Source organism: Artemia sp. Qi Xiang Cuo, chromosome 19, assembly GCF_049724085.1.
Source record: "Artemia sp. Qi Xiang Cuo chromosome 19, ASM4972408v1, whole genome shotgun sequence".
In the NCBI taxonomy this organism is placed as follows: Eukaryota; Metazoa; Arthropoda; class Branchiopoda; order Anostraca; family Artemiidae; genus Artemia; species Artemia sp. Qi Xiang Cuo.
The window spans coordinates 23,904,067-23,920,398 of NC_142812.1; the positions used below are offsets into that span (position 1 = coordinate 23,904,067).

The window sequence follows — 16,332 nt, forward strand, 5'->3', positions numbered from 1 at the left end:
AGGAATACAACAGAGATTGTGATAAAAAGATTTTAGTACCTCTAGTTAAAAAACTGCTAAGCCTGGTTTTATGCACTATCCACTAAAATTAAGCCATATATCAAGTTACTATTATTTTCCTTTATGATAAGTTATTGAAAGTTGTAAGGAAGTCCTTTTTTATTTATGAAGACAAATTATCTCAGGGAAACCAAAAACAATATTTATTAACTCAGAAATTTAATTCAAATTCCCACTGGCACGATTCCGATTCGATTATCATCAAACAAGTATTCCTAAAAAAAAAACTTAGGTCTAACAGGGCACTAATTTTGTTTAGCTTAGTGACTGGAAAACTAAGCTATGCAGAAAATCGCCTGTATCATGTCTTCTTTGATTATCTTTAATAGCAAAACATTTGGGTTTCAAAAGGAAATAGAGAAATGAAAACAATCCATTTTCCATACTCTGATGCCGAGGAGAATTAACTTACATTAATTTTAGATTCGAGAAAAAATAATAATTCTGCATTCCTGCGAAGGGACATTACCAAATCTCTACGGTACGCTATTTCTGTTAACGTAATTTCAACTTTTACCAATTATATTATTATGTGTTAATCTGCCCAATTATTATATTATATTATTATATTTGTGTTTGTTTTCTTCTTTTTGTATTAAAGCATTAAATTAAATATGAACCAAGAATAATCGTATGATATTATATAATATAACAGTACCCATAGTAATTTTGTTTCTCTGGGAAAAAGTAACAATAAAAAGGCGCGACTTTTCAAACTTCCTAAATGTCAGAGCGTCACTTACGGTTCATTGAAAATGAAGCATATTTTGAATATTTCACTTTAATAATTATAATACTGAAGAATCCAAATTGCTCAGATTTCTAGGAATTAATGTAATTGTTTAATAAACAACCAGTCAATTTTAATTAGTTCTGTTGAATACTCTTGATTATTACAGAATCAGTTCTTATTATGTATAACAGAATATTCCTGTAATGCTTAAACGTCAGTTCCTTTATTATATCAGCACCTATTATGGCTTTTTCTTTTTATAAATTACTTCAAAAAAAAAAAAAAAAAAAAACTGATTAGAGGACTGACGAAATATTTCTCCGGTATGTTTTGGTATCAGCAATCTGATTTTTTTTTTTGATGATAGCAGTATCGTTAGCATGACGTCATATTTATTGATGTACCCAATTCAAGTTTTATAAACATCAAATCAGTGCAGATAGTGTGACATCACTCTTGGTATAAACGTCATAAAAATGCGAGAAGAATTACGTCATTTTAATCATATATACTACGGTTTCACAGCAGCAGTAATTATATGAAAAGAATACGTCTAAGTTTTAACATGTTTTATGAAATATTCAAAGCAGTGATTCCAGTTTCATGTGCTGGAATAGCAGTCTGGTGGGCTTTTAAAAAGCTTAGTAAATCCAAGATGGATCTAACTTCTAGCGAAAATATAGAGGAGCTGAAATCTCATCCTAGCGAAAACAATGTACCAGCTGCCGAAAAGAACAATGAGAAGCCTATTCAAGTATATAAATCTGTTCTAAATCCAAGCTAGAATAAAAATGAACTTAAACTTCATACGAGTGTCAAGCATGAACAAAATTCAAACCAAAAAGAACAACAACCGATCCAGTTATCGATCTTGGATGGAGAACTTCGTGGCTAAATACGGAGCTGAATCATAGTACTATTAAATAGTATGAACATTCCGCAGGAACATACTAGGAGGAACATACCCATTTAACCAAATTGGATCTAGATTTTAGTGGCAATAACTCTGAACGGAAGTATCTTCCGATCGTAAAGTAGTCAACATCTGCAGGATCGACCTAGGCTCAAACTAGCCAATAGCCCATATTGGATCTAGATTCTATCGAAAATTAAGATAAACTGATATATCAGACTAGCGTATAGAATGCGAAATCAGCTGGAAAGTACGAGCAGCGACAAATTCAGTACTCGACATAGGATTTCACTTCTAGAGAAAATATAGAGGAGCTGTACTATCATCCTCTCAACTAGAATTTACAATCAGCAGGAACGTACTCTGAGCTACATATCAAATACTCGAAATTGGATCTAGATTCGCTTTGAAAGAAAGATAAACGGAAATATCATCCTAGCAAATCTAATGTAGCAGCTGCCAAAAAGAACGAGGAGCAAACTATTCAAGAATCTAAAATGGATCTAACTTCTAGTGAAAATAGAGAGGAGCTGAAATCCAATCCTAGCGAAAAGAATGTACCAGCTGCCGAAAAGAACGAGGAGGAGACTATTCAAGGATCTAAAATGAATCTAACTTCAAGCGAAAATAAAGAAGAGCTGAAATCTCATCCTAGTAAATAGAATGTACCAGCTGCCGAAAAAAACGAGGAAGAAGCTTTCCAAGAATTGAAATTGGATGTAGATTCCAGCAAAAATAAAGATGAACTGAAATCTCATACTAGCGAAAATAATGTGCCAGCTTCCGAAAAGAACGAGGAGGAGACTATTCAATAATCGAAAATGGATCTAGATTCTAGTGAAAATAAAGATGAACTGAAATCTCATCCTGGCGAAAAGAATGAACCAAAATCATCCAATGAGGCTATGTTTGTCAATGCTCCAGCCTCCGGCCAGCAAAAAAAACAAAAACGTAAGGCCCATGGATCAGCACTTACAGCAAAGCAAAAAAAGGAAAAACAGAGAAATACACTAAGTTTAAAAGCATGGGAAGAAAGAGGTTATCAAATTCCCACTCAAACTGAAAACAGAATTCGACCAGGAACAAGAGTGAGGCCAAAAACGCAAAAGGTAAATGCGAATGAATCACGACCTAATGAGACTAAGGATACTGCTTAGGCTCAAGTAGAAGTAGCGACTAAAGAAGCAGAAGTCAATTCCATTACTTTAGAGCAAAAAGCAGCTGATTTAACAGTAGATAACTGGGAGCTTGTGTATAGTGAAGGTGAAGAAGAAACTGATGTGTCGGAAACCATTAAATAGTCTATCAAATAGTTTTAAAACCCTTGTATAGTATAAAAAGTCTCAAATTAAATTATTTAAAAAGAATAATTAGTTAGTTTTACTTATATATGTCATTAATGGCGAAGTTATTAAATTTACGCATTGTGAGTACTTTTGTATTTTTGTATTTTTATTATATCTTAAATATTAGCTGTCTATAAGGTTCTGTGTTTCTTTGAAAACGAGAGCACTTGATAATGGCAAGAGTAGAATTCCAGACGCTAGTAAACAGTAAACAGTAGTAAAGTAAAAAATGGATAGTGTAGAACAGTTTTCCAAACTGGGAGGCACGCATCCCTAGAGAGACATGGACTAGTCTATGGAGACGGGTAAATATTGGACAGGATTGAAACAAATATTAAATGAAATTAAAACTACGCAGTCACGCAAAATATCCTAACCCTTTCGAGAACAAAAGGTAGGTCACCATCTAAAGGTAAGATTAGCAAGATTTTATAGATGCTGCTGGATAGTCCTGTCAGGAGGACAATCAATTAGACGATCATCAGAGACGATCTTGGCGATCAATTAGTTTCTCGAATACGCACTTCAAATTCAGAATTCACCTTACAAGTTGAAGAAGGAACTCATGAAGCTAAAATCGCATATTTAATTGCATATTTTCAATATGTTGAAGAGAATATGCTGCAAAGACATATCCAGTAAAATTTTAATATAATTGACAATTTTTTTTATGAGAAAGGCATATTGTGGAATAACACATACAGTGCAAAGTCAATGTCAGGACACAAAACTCACCTTCTAGCACTAATTAAAATGAAAACACCCGATGTTCTCTGGACTCACTGCATGCTCTATAAAGCAGCTCTTATATACGATTAAATAAAAAACAAGTTTTTTCATCTGAAAATAAGGATAAACTTAAACCATTAAAAAGAACCTAAATGAGTCTAGGGATTAGGGTGGGGGGGGTTTGTCTGGTAATTAATAACTTGCAAATTATTAAAAATTCTTATTTTTTGTTCTAAATAATTAATAAAAAATTATTATTACAACATAACCTTTATTTTGACTAAAAATATATTGAAAAATATCTAAAAAAAACCTTTAGGGTAAAGAGCGAGGTATTGAGGAGAAGGAGACCCCTTCATATAAGTAATAATTTCTGTTCTTTTTAAGTTTTAATGATGCTCTTTACCTTCAGTTGAAAAAATTTGTTTTTTTTAATTTAATTTCTGATTGTTTTTTAAATAATTCTGGGAACTCCAGCTCCCCCTCCATGGAAAATTCTCTTCCCCCCCGATAAATCCCTCCATGGAAAGATCCTACCACGTAACTCCCCTTACCCTCTATCAGCCAGAACCCCCCCCCCCGGACAACGTTTGTTTTCGTCTCAAAACCCAATACGGTATGTAAACAATGGACAAAGTTAAGAGCGGGCAGCCCGTCCCTCGGGAGCTGTGGGGGGGTAAATTTATCTTCACCAGCAGGGTTATGATATTCTTCGATTATGCTAAAAAAAAAAATGGCGCTCTCCCCTGGGCCTCGTGGTATGGTTTGAAATAGTGATATATGTCGGGTGGCGCGATGTCCTCCCAACGATTAGTCATTTAAACGCGCACTAGAGATTTGTAGTCCCAATGAAATGAGCACTCTCCCGATCTTCTGCGATCCCTGTTTCGATACGATCACCCCTGGGGGAAAAACAACAACAAATAAACACACATCCGTGGACTTTCTTCTGGAAAAGAAAAAAGGAAAAGTACCCATTTGTGTACAGAGCAGCTTGAAATATTTACGGTTGTGTTGCCTAGTATGATGAATATGTTGATGTAATTTTCATTAATATCACTTGATGTTTTGAAGATGTTATAGAATTTAAAAACTACATAAAAACAGTCCGTTATAACTTAGATTATTACAAAGCTGCGTAAGGGTATGGGAGCTTCTTACACGTCTCTCTTTTGTACGATGCACGATGTATTGAAGTACGATGGCTATCTTGTGCCAAAGTGATTCAGAGGAAACATGAAGTCAAAGTGGAAATTGTATTTTTATCGAAGAAAATCAAAATGAGGACCAAAATATGGTTAAAGAGGGTACGTCCCTTATTAAACTGACCTGTATGGTGCAAATTTTAGGAAAATTAACTATTTTGAAGAAATTAATGTAAGGGCCACATATGCATCTATTCGTTAAAAATTTGGAGCTATGAAAGTCAAATTTGGAAAAAATTGATATCTTCTCACTTTAAATTTGTGCGCTCATGATACCATAGAAGCAAACAAATTCCATTTGTTAAACGCTTGGATACTTGTTAATTAATTTCTTGAAATAGTTTAATGATTGATGATAAATTTGAATTAACAACTAACAAGAAAGAAAACATGATTGAATTGTCTTGTGAGACTTCTTTAAATCAAAATTTTCAGAATGCATCTCTAATTCAATTTTCGCTAGACATTAAGAGTGACTATGATTTTTTTTAAAAAAAAAATTTAAGAGTATTTCTGAACTTCTTAAGGAATGAAAGCTATTTCTTTTTTTTTGCAATTCTTTCTTAATAGGTAAGTAATTAATAAGTTTTTAATTTTTAAGACTGTCTTTGTGCAAACAATTTTGAAACTCCTCTACAGAGTATTTTATATGTATCTTTAAGATTTTATATATGACGAACGCTTACTAAAGTCTTTAGTGAAATTGATTTGTTTTACTTGACTATGTCAGTATTATCTGTTCGTGACTCTTTCAGTATTATCTGGGAGGCGATAATATTCATTTCTTCATAACAAGGAGGGGAAATTTAAAATCTTAACTCCTTTAGGCTACTAAAATTATATTTCAGGATTGTGTTGTCACAACGAAGCTGAATAAAACTTAATATTTAAACTTCTTTTTACTGTAAAAAATTTGTTTTCGAGACTTTCTATGACACAGAGGCGAAGAAATTGATATCATTATTAATTTTGGCTGTCATAAGATAAGATTTTATTCATTGTCAATACACATACAATAATACAATAAATGTGTTGTTGTTAAATGTATCTTTGTTGGTTTTTTTTTTTTGTTTGTTTGTTTTTTTTCTCTCTTTTCTTCGTGTTACTCCACTCCATTTTCTGTATAGTGGGTCAAAAATAAATAAATTAATTAATTAATTTAATACATTGTGCTAGTCACCCTAAAGACTCCTTGGCCTGTAATTAGGGAATAATTACAAAGGCTCCTTGTCATAAAATTTGGTTTTTCCAACATTTTCGTTTTTTAGGGAATTTTTATAATAGAAAGTAAATGTATGAGAAGTGCAAAGAGATTACTAATTTACGTTTTGGATATCAGTGAGCAAAAGGTGGCCACTTTACTGCCTAGTTTCATCTAATTAAAGCTCTGCGTTTTATGACATATCACCTCCTCTCTTCATCCTAAAACATTAAAATAAAGATCAAACTCCTTAGAAATATCTGAATATTAATAAAGGTTTGTATGAACCTTTATTAATACACTTAAAAATACACTTTTAAAAATACACTTAAAACTAAGTATATGATTCGAAATACTCCTTCAAAAGTTGGAGTAATCATTTAAGATAAATAGATTTTAGAATTTTTTTAATAAAAGAAGGTAAATAATAATGTGTTCTTTTTTTTATCTAGCCGGTATAGATAAGTCTCTAAATTCTCAGTTTGAATCAGTAGAATGGCTTCGATTTTTAAAAAAACATTTGCTAATGAAATGTTGAAAAAAGTGGAAATTCACACCACTTGAGTTAACCACGGAAACAGAATGCAACTAGAATATTACTTCAGAATTTCTCACCTTTTCAATAGCAACCATTCACAAAATATAGTTATGTTTTTGTATGGGGGTTGCATATATTTGTCATTAAAATTGTATAAGCTACTACATATACCGCTCAAGATTTTTATACTTATTTTGGTACATGCCATCCAATCATGTTTCCACAATTAGATATTTATAAATAAAAATTTTTACAGGACAATTCTCTTACTTAATGCTAAACACTAAAAGAATTTCTAATGAAAGAATTCCTTTCTAAAAGAATTCCTTAATGCTAAAATAATTTCTAATTTTTATTTTTTGTGCTGAACAGACATATCGAATTTAAACGTTTGAATTGACTTACTTAACGATCTTGCTCAGCAGGGTCGCCAGCGTAGGAGGAACTGGTTGACAGCGCTGTCAGTCTTCTCCAAGCAGCCCGGTCCAGAGCTAGGGATGGGGCCTCATTGGGTCGATGTTGCGGTTGAAGAGGCGTTGATTTATAACATCAGCCCAGCTGGTGCGTGGCCTCCCTCGAGGACGTTTCTAGACAATCGAGGGATTGAAGTCCAATATGATCCTTGCAGGGGTAGTTGGCGGGAGGCGGAGTAAGTGGCCGTACCATCTTAGAGAACGAGCTTCTACTCTGGTGGAGAGGTTCGCTAACTTGAAGGTCCTCAGAATCTCAGTATTGCGGATCTTGTCATACCATTTGAATCCTTCAACTCGACGCAGGTGTCTAGTTTGGATGGCATCGACCCTTCTTAGCTGTGTCTGGGTTATCGGCCATGTCTCGGAAGAGTACAGCATGTTGCTTGAGACTGTGGCGTTGTAGATACGGGCTTTTGCAAGGCGACTAATTTGCGGTTTGTGGAAGACGGCTCTCAGGAGCCGTCGGCAAAGTCACAACGGCAAAGTCAACATCATCGGCATCGTCGATGCCGATGATGCATCGACGATGCATCACCGTCGGCAAAGTCAACATCAGACAAAGTCCTCCCGGCATAAATTATGCCAAAAGGGTGGACACGGTGTGTCTCGTTCAAAATGTGATCGATGACGCAGTTAAAAAGTTCAGGTGCAGCAGCGCATCCTTGCCGTACACCGTTTTTGATGGGGAAGGAAGAAGAAAGCTTCCCGTTAACAAGGACGGCGCTTTATGTGCTGCTGTAGAGTTCTTTAAAGAGGTTGACTATCTCTGTTGGTAGGCCCGCAGCTTTCAGGATTAGCCAAAGGGACTGCCTGTCAACAGTGTCAAAGGCAGAACAAAAGTCAATGAAAGCTATGTAAACTTTCTTGTTGAATTCTAGTGATTTCTCAATGATCTGTCTGACCGTATAGATCTGTTCAGTTGTCGATCTTCCTGGCATGAATCCGGCTTGTTTGGGGCGGTGCAAAGCATGTAAGAAACTTATTGTACGTTTCGACAGGAACATTGCTAACAGCTTACCAGAAACAGAGAGTAGGGTGATACCACGGTATTTGCTGAAATCCGTCTTGATGACCTTGCGCTTAAACACTGGCACGATGATTCCTTTTTTCCAATCTGACGGTATAACTTCAGTGCACCAGATTAAGCTGAACACCATCTGCAGCTAAAGTTTCATTGCAGGGCCGCCTGTAGTAAGTAGCTCTGAAGCGATGCCACAGGTGCCAGCTTCTTTATTGTTTTCAGTTTCTCCAATCTCCTCAGGAGAAAATTCGGCACCGTGGGGGGCAGGGGTAGCTTCTGCAGCAGCGGCAACAAGCCCTGGTTCAATGCAGTCGGGTGGATCCACGTTTAGCAGCTTATTAAAGTGTTTCTCCCAGAGACCAACACATTGAGACTGATAGTATATAGTTTCTCCATTCGCTGCTTTCAGGCTTGTGGACGTCATGGCGTGTTGGCCAGTCAGCTCGCGCAGGATCTTGAATGTTGCACCTATGTCTTTCTTTTGGGCAGCTTGCTCGAGCTCAGCGGCTTTACCCGAAATGAAGTCTTTCTTGTCCCTGTGGAGCAAGGAGTTGTGTTGTTTGTTGAGCTGTCTGTAGAGTGTCCTATCTCTTTTAATCTCGCTTTCCGTCTCTACTCAGTTATATAAAACGTATGGCTGCTAATCCACTTATTCTTCTTTTATGGCTTTGAGCCGACAACATCGGTAGCTGCTCTGAGAACATCTTCTTTGAAAGTGGTCCATGTTTACTTGCTTTCTAAACACAGCTGGACAGCTTCGAAGCGGTTAGAGAATTCAACCGTATACCGCTCGCGAACCTAGGGATCTTGCTTCAGTCGAGAGGTGTATCTTCTTAGTGGATGAGGAGTTACTCTTATTGGCCCTGAGCCGGAGTTTTATCCTTGCAGAGACAAGACGATGGTCGGCATTGCCGAGCTCGGCACCTCTGTATGAGTGGCAGTCCTGGACAGACGAAAGCCAGCGTCGTCAAACAATGATGTAATCAATCATCTTTTTTGTCCTGTCATCATTGCTGTTCCATATGTACTTCTCAATGTCTTTTCCCACAAACCAGGTATTTGTCACTAATAGAGCGTGGGTGATGCAGCAACTGAGCAGCCGCTCAGCCGCTCACCATTATCATTCAGAGCGTCAACTGTCACATGTCCAACAGCAGTATCGTATAGACCAGAGCTGTTAGCCACACCAGCGTTAAAATCTCCTAGGACTAGGAGGTAGTCGTTTGGAGGTACGGACGAGAACTCGGAGAACAGTACCGCATAGAAGTCGTCCTTATCTTCATCTTGGACCTCGTTTGTCGGTGCGTAGCAGGTAAGAACAGATATCTTCCCGTGCTTGTCGTCGATTCTCGCTCTCAGTAGACGTGGTAAGATAGACGTAAATGACAATAAGGCTTTCCGAGCGAATTGAACATCTGAAAATCTCAAGATTAAAAAAAAAAAAATTGAAAATCTACCACAGCTTGAAACCCTAAGAATTTAAATCACCAATCTATACGCATCAGATACAAAAATAACAAACACATAATTATTTGTTTCTTTTAAAGGAGTATTTCGACTCATATACTTAATTTGGAGCACAAACCTACATGTATCTTTATTAGTGTTCATTTTTTCTGACGATTTTGGTCTTTCTTCGAATATTTGAGTATGAAAAGATGAGCAAATACTAACGAAGAGCTCTAAACTGACAGGACTCTAGACTGACAGGACTAGCAATTATAAACGTCCACCAAAATTTTGAAGTAGACGTCGACCATGTAATAAAAAGATATGGCGGGAGTAGAAATAAAGAAATAGAGTTTTCCTTATAAAATTATTAATTCTGTAATTTAAGCAAAATATATAAAACTTAAAAAAGTGAAAAGAATAGCTACGTTGTTATGAAAAGTGAAATTATGTTTAGTAAATTTTAGATATTTTGTCAAAGTTGACACTGTTTTTTACAAGTCTATTTAAGAAAAAAATAGTGATTAGTTAATGCTTTAAAACCCTCGTTTTAAATGTATTCCTTGTATTTCTATCTCTTTGTTCTATTTTTGTTGTTACACTCTTAAAAGAACTAATATTTAATGTTTAATACATCTTTTACGAATATACAAGTTCTATCTTAAGCCTCTTTTCCTGCTCTTCTTTACTATCATAATTACTAAGCGATGCCACAAAGTTAGACGTCATGCTAAATGGTTTGACCAATAAAAATAGTCATAATGAATGCAAGATTCCAAGAGATGGTTCAAGACCATTTTTTTGACAATACAAAGCTTAAGTCATTCACTATGATGGTCAGAATTTCAAAGGCGAAAAATCATGCAGAAAATATTAAATATCATCTTTTTTATAGATGATGAACAGGTTTTTTTGTTTTTTTTTATGGCGGGATGAATTTTATAACTTAATATTTTTTGTATCAAAATTTCTACATCATTTTAATTTTAACAGATTTATTAGAGCTTTAACCCTCACCACATTTTAGATTAAACCTACGACCATTTTCACTACCTACCTACGACGCATAATTGTCGAGGTTCCTTTTAAATTCCTGGAATTTCTTTGTTTCCAAGTTTATCGAAACAATCTATCATGCAACCCCCCCCCCTAAGAAAAGTCCTGGATCCGTCCCTAATTCTTGGTTTCAAATAATGACGGGTTACACCCGTCATTATTGTTGCAACCATGCGACATACAACACTTTGCAACCATATTTTTTAAAACTTGAGTGATATTTTCAACTGTTGGCTTTAAATACACAATCATCACTCCATTTAACTCTACGCAAAAAGTACAAATGGTGTCATTTTTTTTCAACATGGTTTTTGATTTGAAGTATTTTTTTCATCCCCCAATTTAATAATTTCTGTGGTGGTAGAGACAAAAAAAAAAAAAAAAAAAAAAAAATCCTACAAGACCAAATCCTACAAGACCAAAGAAAAAGTCTTGAATACAACAATCACGAACAAACACGGTGACATTTGAAAAACTGTATCTGTCACTAGCAATTATGGTGACAAAAGTTAAAATAGTGATAGAAGCCGGTTGTACCGGTTCTGCTTAAACCTTCAGTCATGTTTTAGGACTCCCCTGTACCTAATAATAACCCACTCTTCTACTTTGAGCTTTGAGCCACCATAGCAGAGTGCATAGCACACCAGACCAGCAATCCTATGTCCTTTAGGATGTGGGTTCATATCCTGGTGTGCCAATAGCAAAGTACTAATTTTTCGTGGGGTTATTAGTGTGACTAAAAATTCGGCCACTTGGGGTGAGGAAGCACTGGGCCTTTAAAACCTGAGCCTCCATCCAGTTGGGTGCGCGCCAACATAGAAGTAAGCTGCCAGGGTGGTAAGATAGTCAAATAGGTAACCTAAGTTGATACAATTGTCTACTCTATTGGTAATCTTGGAGGAGAGAAATCAGCAAGAGCAGCAAAATCGAATGCGGTCTTCAGCCGATTTCTCAGAATATTTCTCGAACTACAGATCAGCCGCCTCAAAAAAAGACGAGTCAACTGTTCCTCAGTTGCTAGCATTGTGCTGTAATCGTCAGAGGCTTGGCTCAAGACTCAAGACAATGACAGTAGATGCTGTGCAGACAAAACTATCGCTGCGCTGGTGCGATCATCTACTTTGTCTTCCTGCTCAAGCACCCGTTCGACTTATCTTTGACTTTCATTCAACTGCAAACGGCTGGAAGTGCGACCACGCACACAAAGGACAGACGTCATCTGCGGTGGACACACTACCAGGAGTATCAACCCTAATTAAGCTTAACTTTTGCCCAGGACAGACCACTCAGGAGACGACAAACGGCGCTGACGTCTGGTTTCTTTTATGCTGGCGACGCTGCCAAACAAGAGCTTTAAGTCAAAATAAGTCAAGTATATAAATTTATGATCGCCAAGTACGTCAAGAAACAGAAGAGAAAACTTCTCCTTGTCTTTTTAATTTTTGTATACTACTGTCACAGTATTACCTCAAAAATGAAAAACTTGTGAGAAACCGAAAATCTATTAATTTTGGGAGAGATATAGTTAAGAACAGCTGATTGAAAATAACAAAAATATACTAGAAATAAGCAAGTTCACCAAGTGCAAAATCGCCAATATATTAAGAAAGAAAGAAGGATCTTCAGCACAAGAAGTAGTACAAAGTTAAGCAAACAAAAATATTGATCAGTAATATAACTGATAAATTATTTCAAAACGGGAAAAAATTTTATCAATTGTAGCAGTCAGTGAGAACTGAAAGGCTGATAAATTTTATTTTATTTTTGCGTACAAGAAATTTACCTGATGAACGACATCCAAGAAAAGCAAAAACACAGGAGTGAATGCGCTATTCTGAGTTGAGCCATCCTGTCCACTCCTATGAGCAAAACGATGCCCAAAGGCAAGCCACTCCTTTTCAATCAAATCTCTGAATCCATCTAATGTACGATAATATGGGTCCAAGCATAACTGTGCAATCGAAGTTATCTGAAACGGATAAAATCATTGTGCAAGCTTTAAAATCCAGAAAGCTCAAGTTCACTTCTTAAGTTCTCTTTTCTTTTAAATTTTACCATCGAAGACGTTGATTACATCTAAATTTCTACATTTATTTGGATGCTTCGAAAAAAAAATAATTAAAAATTGACAAACGAAAATTAAAAATTATCATTGTTATTTTGTTTATTTTTTTCAGTGCGAATTTCATTCGTTGGTATTAAAATGGTTAGCATCATTCAAGGCCATATCCAGGGGGACAGAATCAGGGTTTGAACCCTTCCCCCCACCCCCCACCAAAAAAAAAATATTTATCAGACTCGTAAAAACGTAATAAAAATGCATATAAACGAATTTGTGATGTGCTTTTTATAGTTTTTAACTTAATCTGACACTTTAATTACTTTGACAAGGCAAGTTTTTCATTCTATTTTTGTTGTTTTTGCATTGTTTGCCGTTTTTTTTTTAGTTTTCTAGTTTTATTTGCTTGTTTTCCTTTTATGACCCCAAGACTCAAATTCGGCACTTTGGGATTTGTGATAAAAAATTTCGAAATGAATATCTTGTGAGTTTTTTTCAGAGACAAATTGAGAATATAAACAAGCATTTCTATTGGCTCTCTTTTAGGTTACATATTCTTTGGTTTAAACATGACAAGAAAAAAGGAGGAGTCATGAGGCTCATTTAGGAGTTTCCAAGAGGATTAACATTCAAGCAAACCAAATCCAAAAAATAAATAAAAAAGGCCTAAAAATTGTATTGCCTCAAATCAATTTTTATTTTCTTCAAGATTTTTGCAGCTTTTTAAAATTATTTTCTAGCCAACTTTTTTGTGCTATCAATTTTCATGCTTTATTTTTATTTTTTTTACAGAGCCATCAACACAATTTAAGTGTGCAATTTGTGTACTAATTTTGTATACTAAACAATGTTTATAGTGCTATCACATAACTAACTATTGAAATAACTCTATGAGAAGGAAACAAAATAAGGCCTAAAAAGATCTGATGTGATCTATTCACCGATTGCTACTACTAACAACTTGCTGCAGCACCAAGGCACTTCAGGCCAACACAGCTAAGCGCGCTGATCCTTTATCCAAATCTACTAAAAGCTCCCCTCTTTACCCTCTCCCCAAAAGGTGCCTTAAGGTAAAAGAAAATATTTTGAAGCATCAAAGCAGCTGCCACAAAACCTCGGCAATGAGGGCAGAGTAGACTAAATCTAAAAATAAATACCTCAATATCTACAATATAGAAATATATTTCGAGATAAGTGCAGCCAAAGATCAAAGTTGTTTAAAATTGAATTTATTAATTTTGATTACAAATTTGTATGACCAATCAAAAATGATTGTAAATCCAATTCACAATGTAAACTACAGTAACTCTATGGCAAAAGCTGAGGTGCCTAAAGGATATGGTTAACAGTAGCGTAAACAAAACGGAGTGGCCATGACTCACTACTGTAATGGAAGGTGCCCAATATTTTTAGAGCACTTCTGCTATAGATACTTCTGCTTCTCTGGCTGATATATCTCTGCCAAAGCACAATTGTGATGCAGGTTCGTAAATCTACTAAAACAAATGTATTTCAGCTACACTGGGATATCTACAACTACTACTATCAACATTTCATTGTGGCAAAAAGCCGCCGAAAGCCAGCAAAGCTGCACACACTCCTCCACCCCATTTGCACCTAATATCTCCACGTAGAAATTAAAAAAAAATTAGTTCTCTTAAACACTTAACCTTCCATTCATTAATAGATGGCCATCGTAGGAAACAGCGAAGAAGACCACACTGCCTTTCCATCACAAACACAGAAACACACGTAGAAAACAATAGTGAAAAGTTTCCCAAGATAGTGAAATTCAACTCAGTGGAATATTTCGGCCCTATGTCCAAAGGCCGTCCTCAGCACAACACAAGCAAAAATATAAAGAAAGAAACTTGGATTAAAATAATAATAATACTTTTATTTTCCCTCAGTATACACTATGAGGAGTACATTCAATAAATATAAAATATGAAGACACAACTTACAATTAACACGACCAGAACTACCGATTAATACAACCATCTGCATCAATTGGTTAACATCGGTTATAATTTTTCAAAAAACGGGAATAATTTTCTATACTCAAGATAATTTCGAGCCTTTTGAACTAAAAGCTCACACTTAATCTTTATTACATCAAGCGGGTCCTTTATTCCATACATATATTTTAAAGAAGTATTACGAACACTTAGTGGAAAACCTAGTAGAAATTTAAGATATCTAAAATACACAACTTTAATTTGAGATGAAGTAGAAGATGGAAAAGTTTTCAAAATCACCGCTGGAAAACTAATCAAAGTAGAACCATTGACTGATACAGTCTAGCTAATATATTCCTTCTCACATTACCCCGCAGATGAACGAGGGAACCGAACGTCTTTCTTATGTTAACTTCCCGATGGCTTATTATTAAAAGAGGTGATAGTGTTTTTACAGAAGAATATGGGACACCTAGGTATATCACCTGTCCAAAGCATGAAAAATCCGATCATTACCGCAATCAAGTGGAGGAGAGCTAAGAGGGTCATGAATCACAAAATACTGGAATTTCGCAAGGTTTATTTCTAGTCCTTTTTTGTTCAACTCATTCCCTAAAATCTTAAAATTTTCAATCAACACACTCTTTGACCGACTAAGTAAAATAATGTCATAAGCATAAGCCAAATAGCTAATTTCAACTGCTAAGTAAATCAAAGAGGTTTTAAATGAAGCAAAACAATCTTTTGGACACAAATTGAAAATATACGACGATAATATCCCCTCCCCCCTGTCTAACCCCCCTCCTAACTACTACTTCATCAGAAGAAATTATGGATCCTGAGGCAATGTGAATTTTAAGTCCAGAATACCACGAACGAAAAACATTAACCAGGTTATGTGGTAAATCATATTTTATTAAGCTAAGTAGAGCAGATGCGTGAGAAAGATTATCGAAAGCTCCTTTAATATCCATTAATAAACAATATAAAGGGTCTCTTATAAGCCATGAAGAGTTTAAAATTTGAAAAAAAAGTAGTATGCGCGTGATCACAACCTGTACCACTAGTGAACCCCAAAGGATTCGAACCGAAATCAAGCAAAACAAAAAGAGATAACACAAAGTTCAAACATCTTACTTAATTGAGATCGTTAAGCATTAGGCTGAAAAGAATTGCATGACTGGTACTTGCTTTATCCATGCTTTGGAAACGGCGTGATTATTCCTGTTTTAAAAGAAGCTGGCGCTTGCCCAGAAAAAAGAATCAGATAACAAAAACACAAAAGTTTAGCAAAAAATGAACCCGGGACAAGTTTCAGATGATTAGAAAAAATTCCATCATGGTCCGGAGCACTTTTATTTTTAAGACTCTTCATAGCTACACTCAGATCATATCTAGTAAGAAAAAACTGGACCTCTTCAGGATTATGATTACATAAAGACATTACATTCGAAAAATGGTCCAACCACATTTTCTCTGTTGGGGCTTTATGAGAGATATTATTTGAACCTGCTCTTTTCCTATTTTGTAAATTTCTCCACAATGACTGCTGATCATCATCAACTTTTTCTGAAGCAACTTTTATCGATTA

The 16,332-nt window shown here is 35.5% G+C and overlaps 1 protein-coding gene across 1 annotated transcript in view; it reads right to left on the bottom strand.

Moving 5' to 3' along the window:
• Window positions 1-16,332, bottom strand: part of Sbf (SET domain binding factor) — a 167,787-nt gene that overhangs the window by 52,443 nt on the left and 99,012 nt on the right. Inside the window, exon 17 of the mRNA XM_089104945.1 lies at window positions 12,508-12,693. Within this exon, the coding sequence (XP_088961071.1) occupies window positions 12,508-12,693 (186 nt within the window). The remainder of the gene's footprint in view (window positions 1-12,507; window positions 12,694-16,332) is intronic.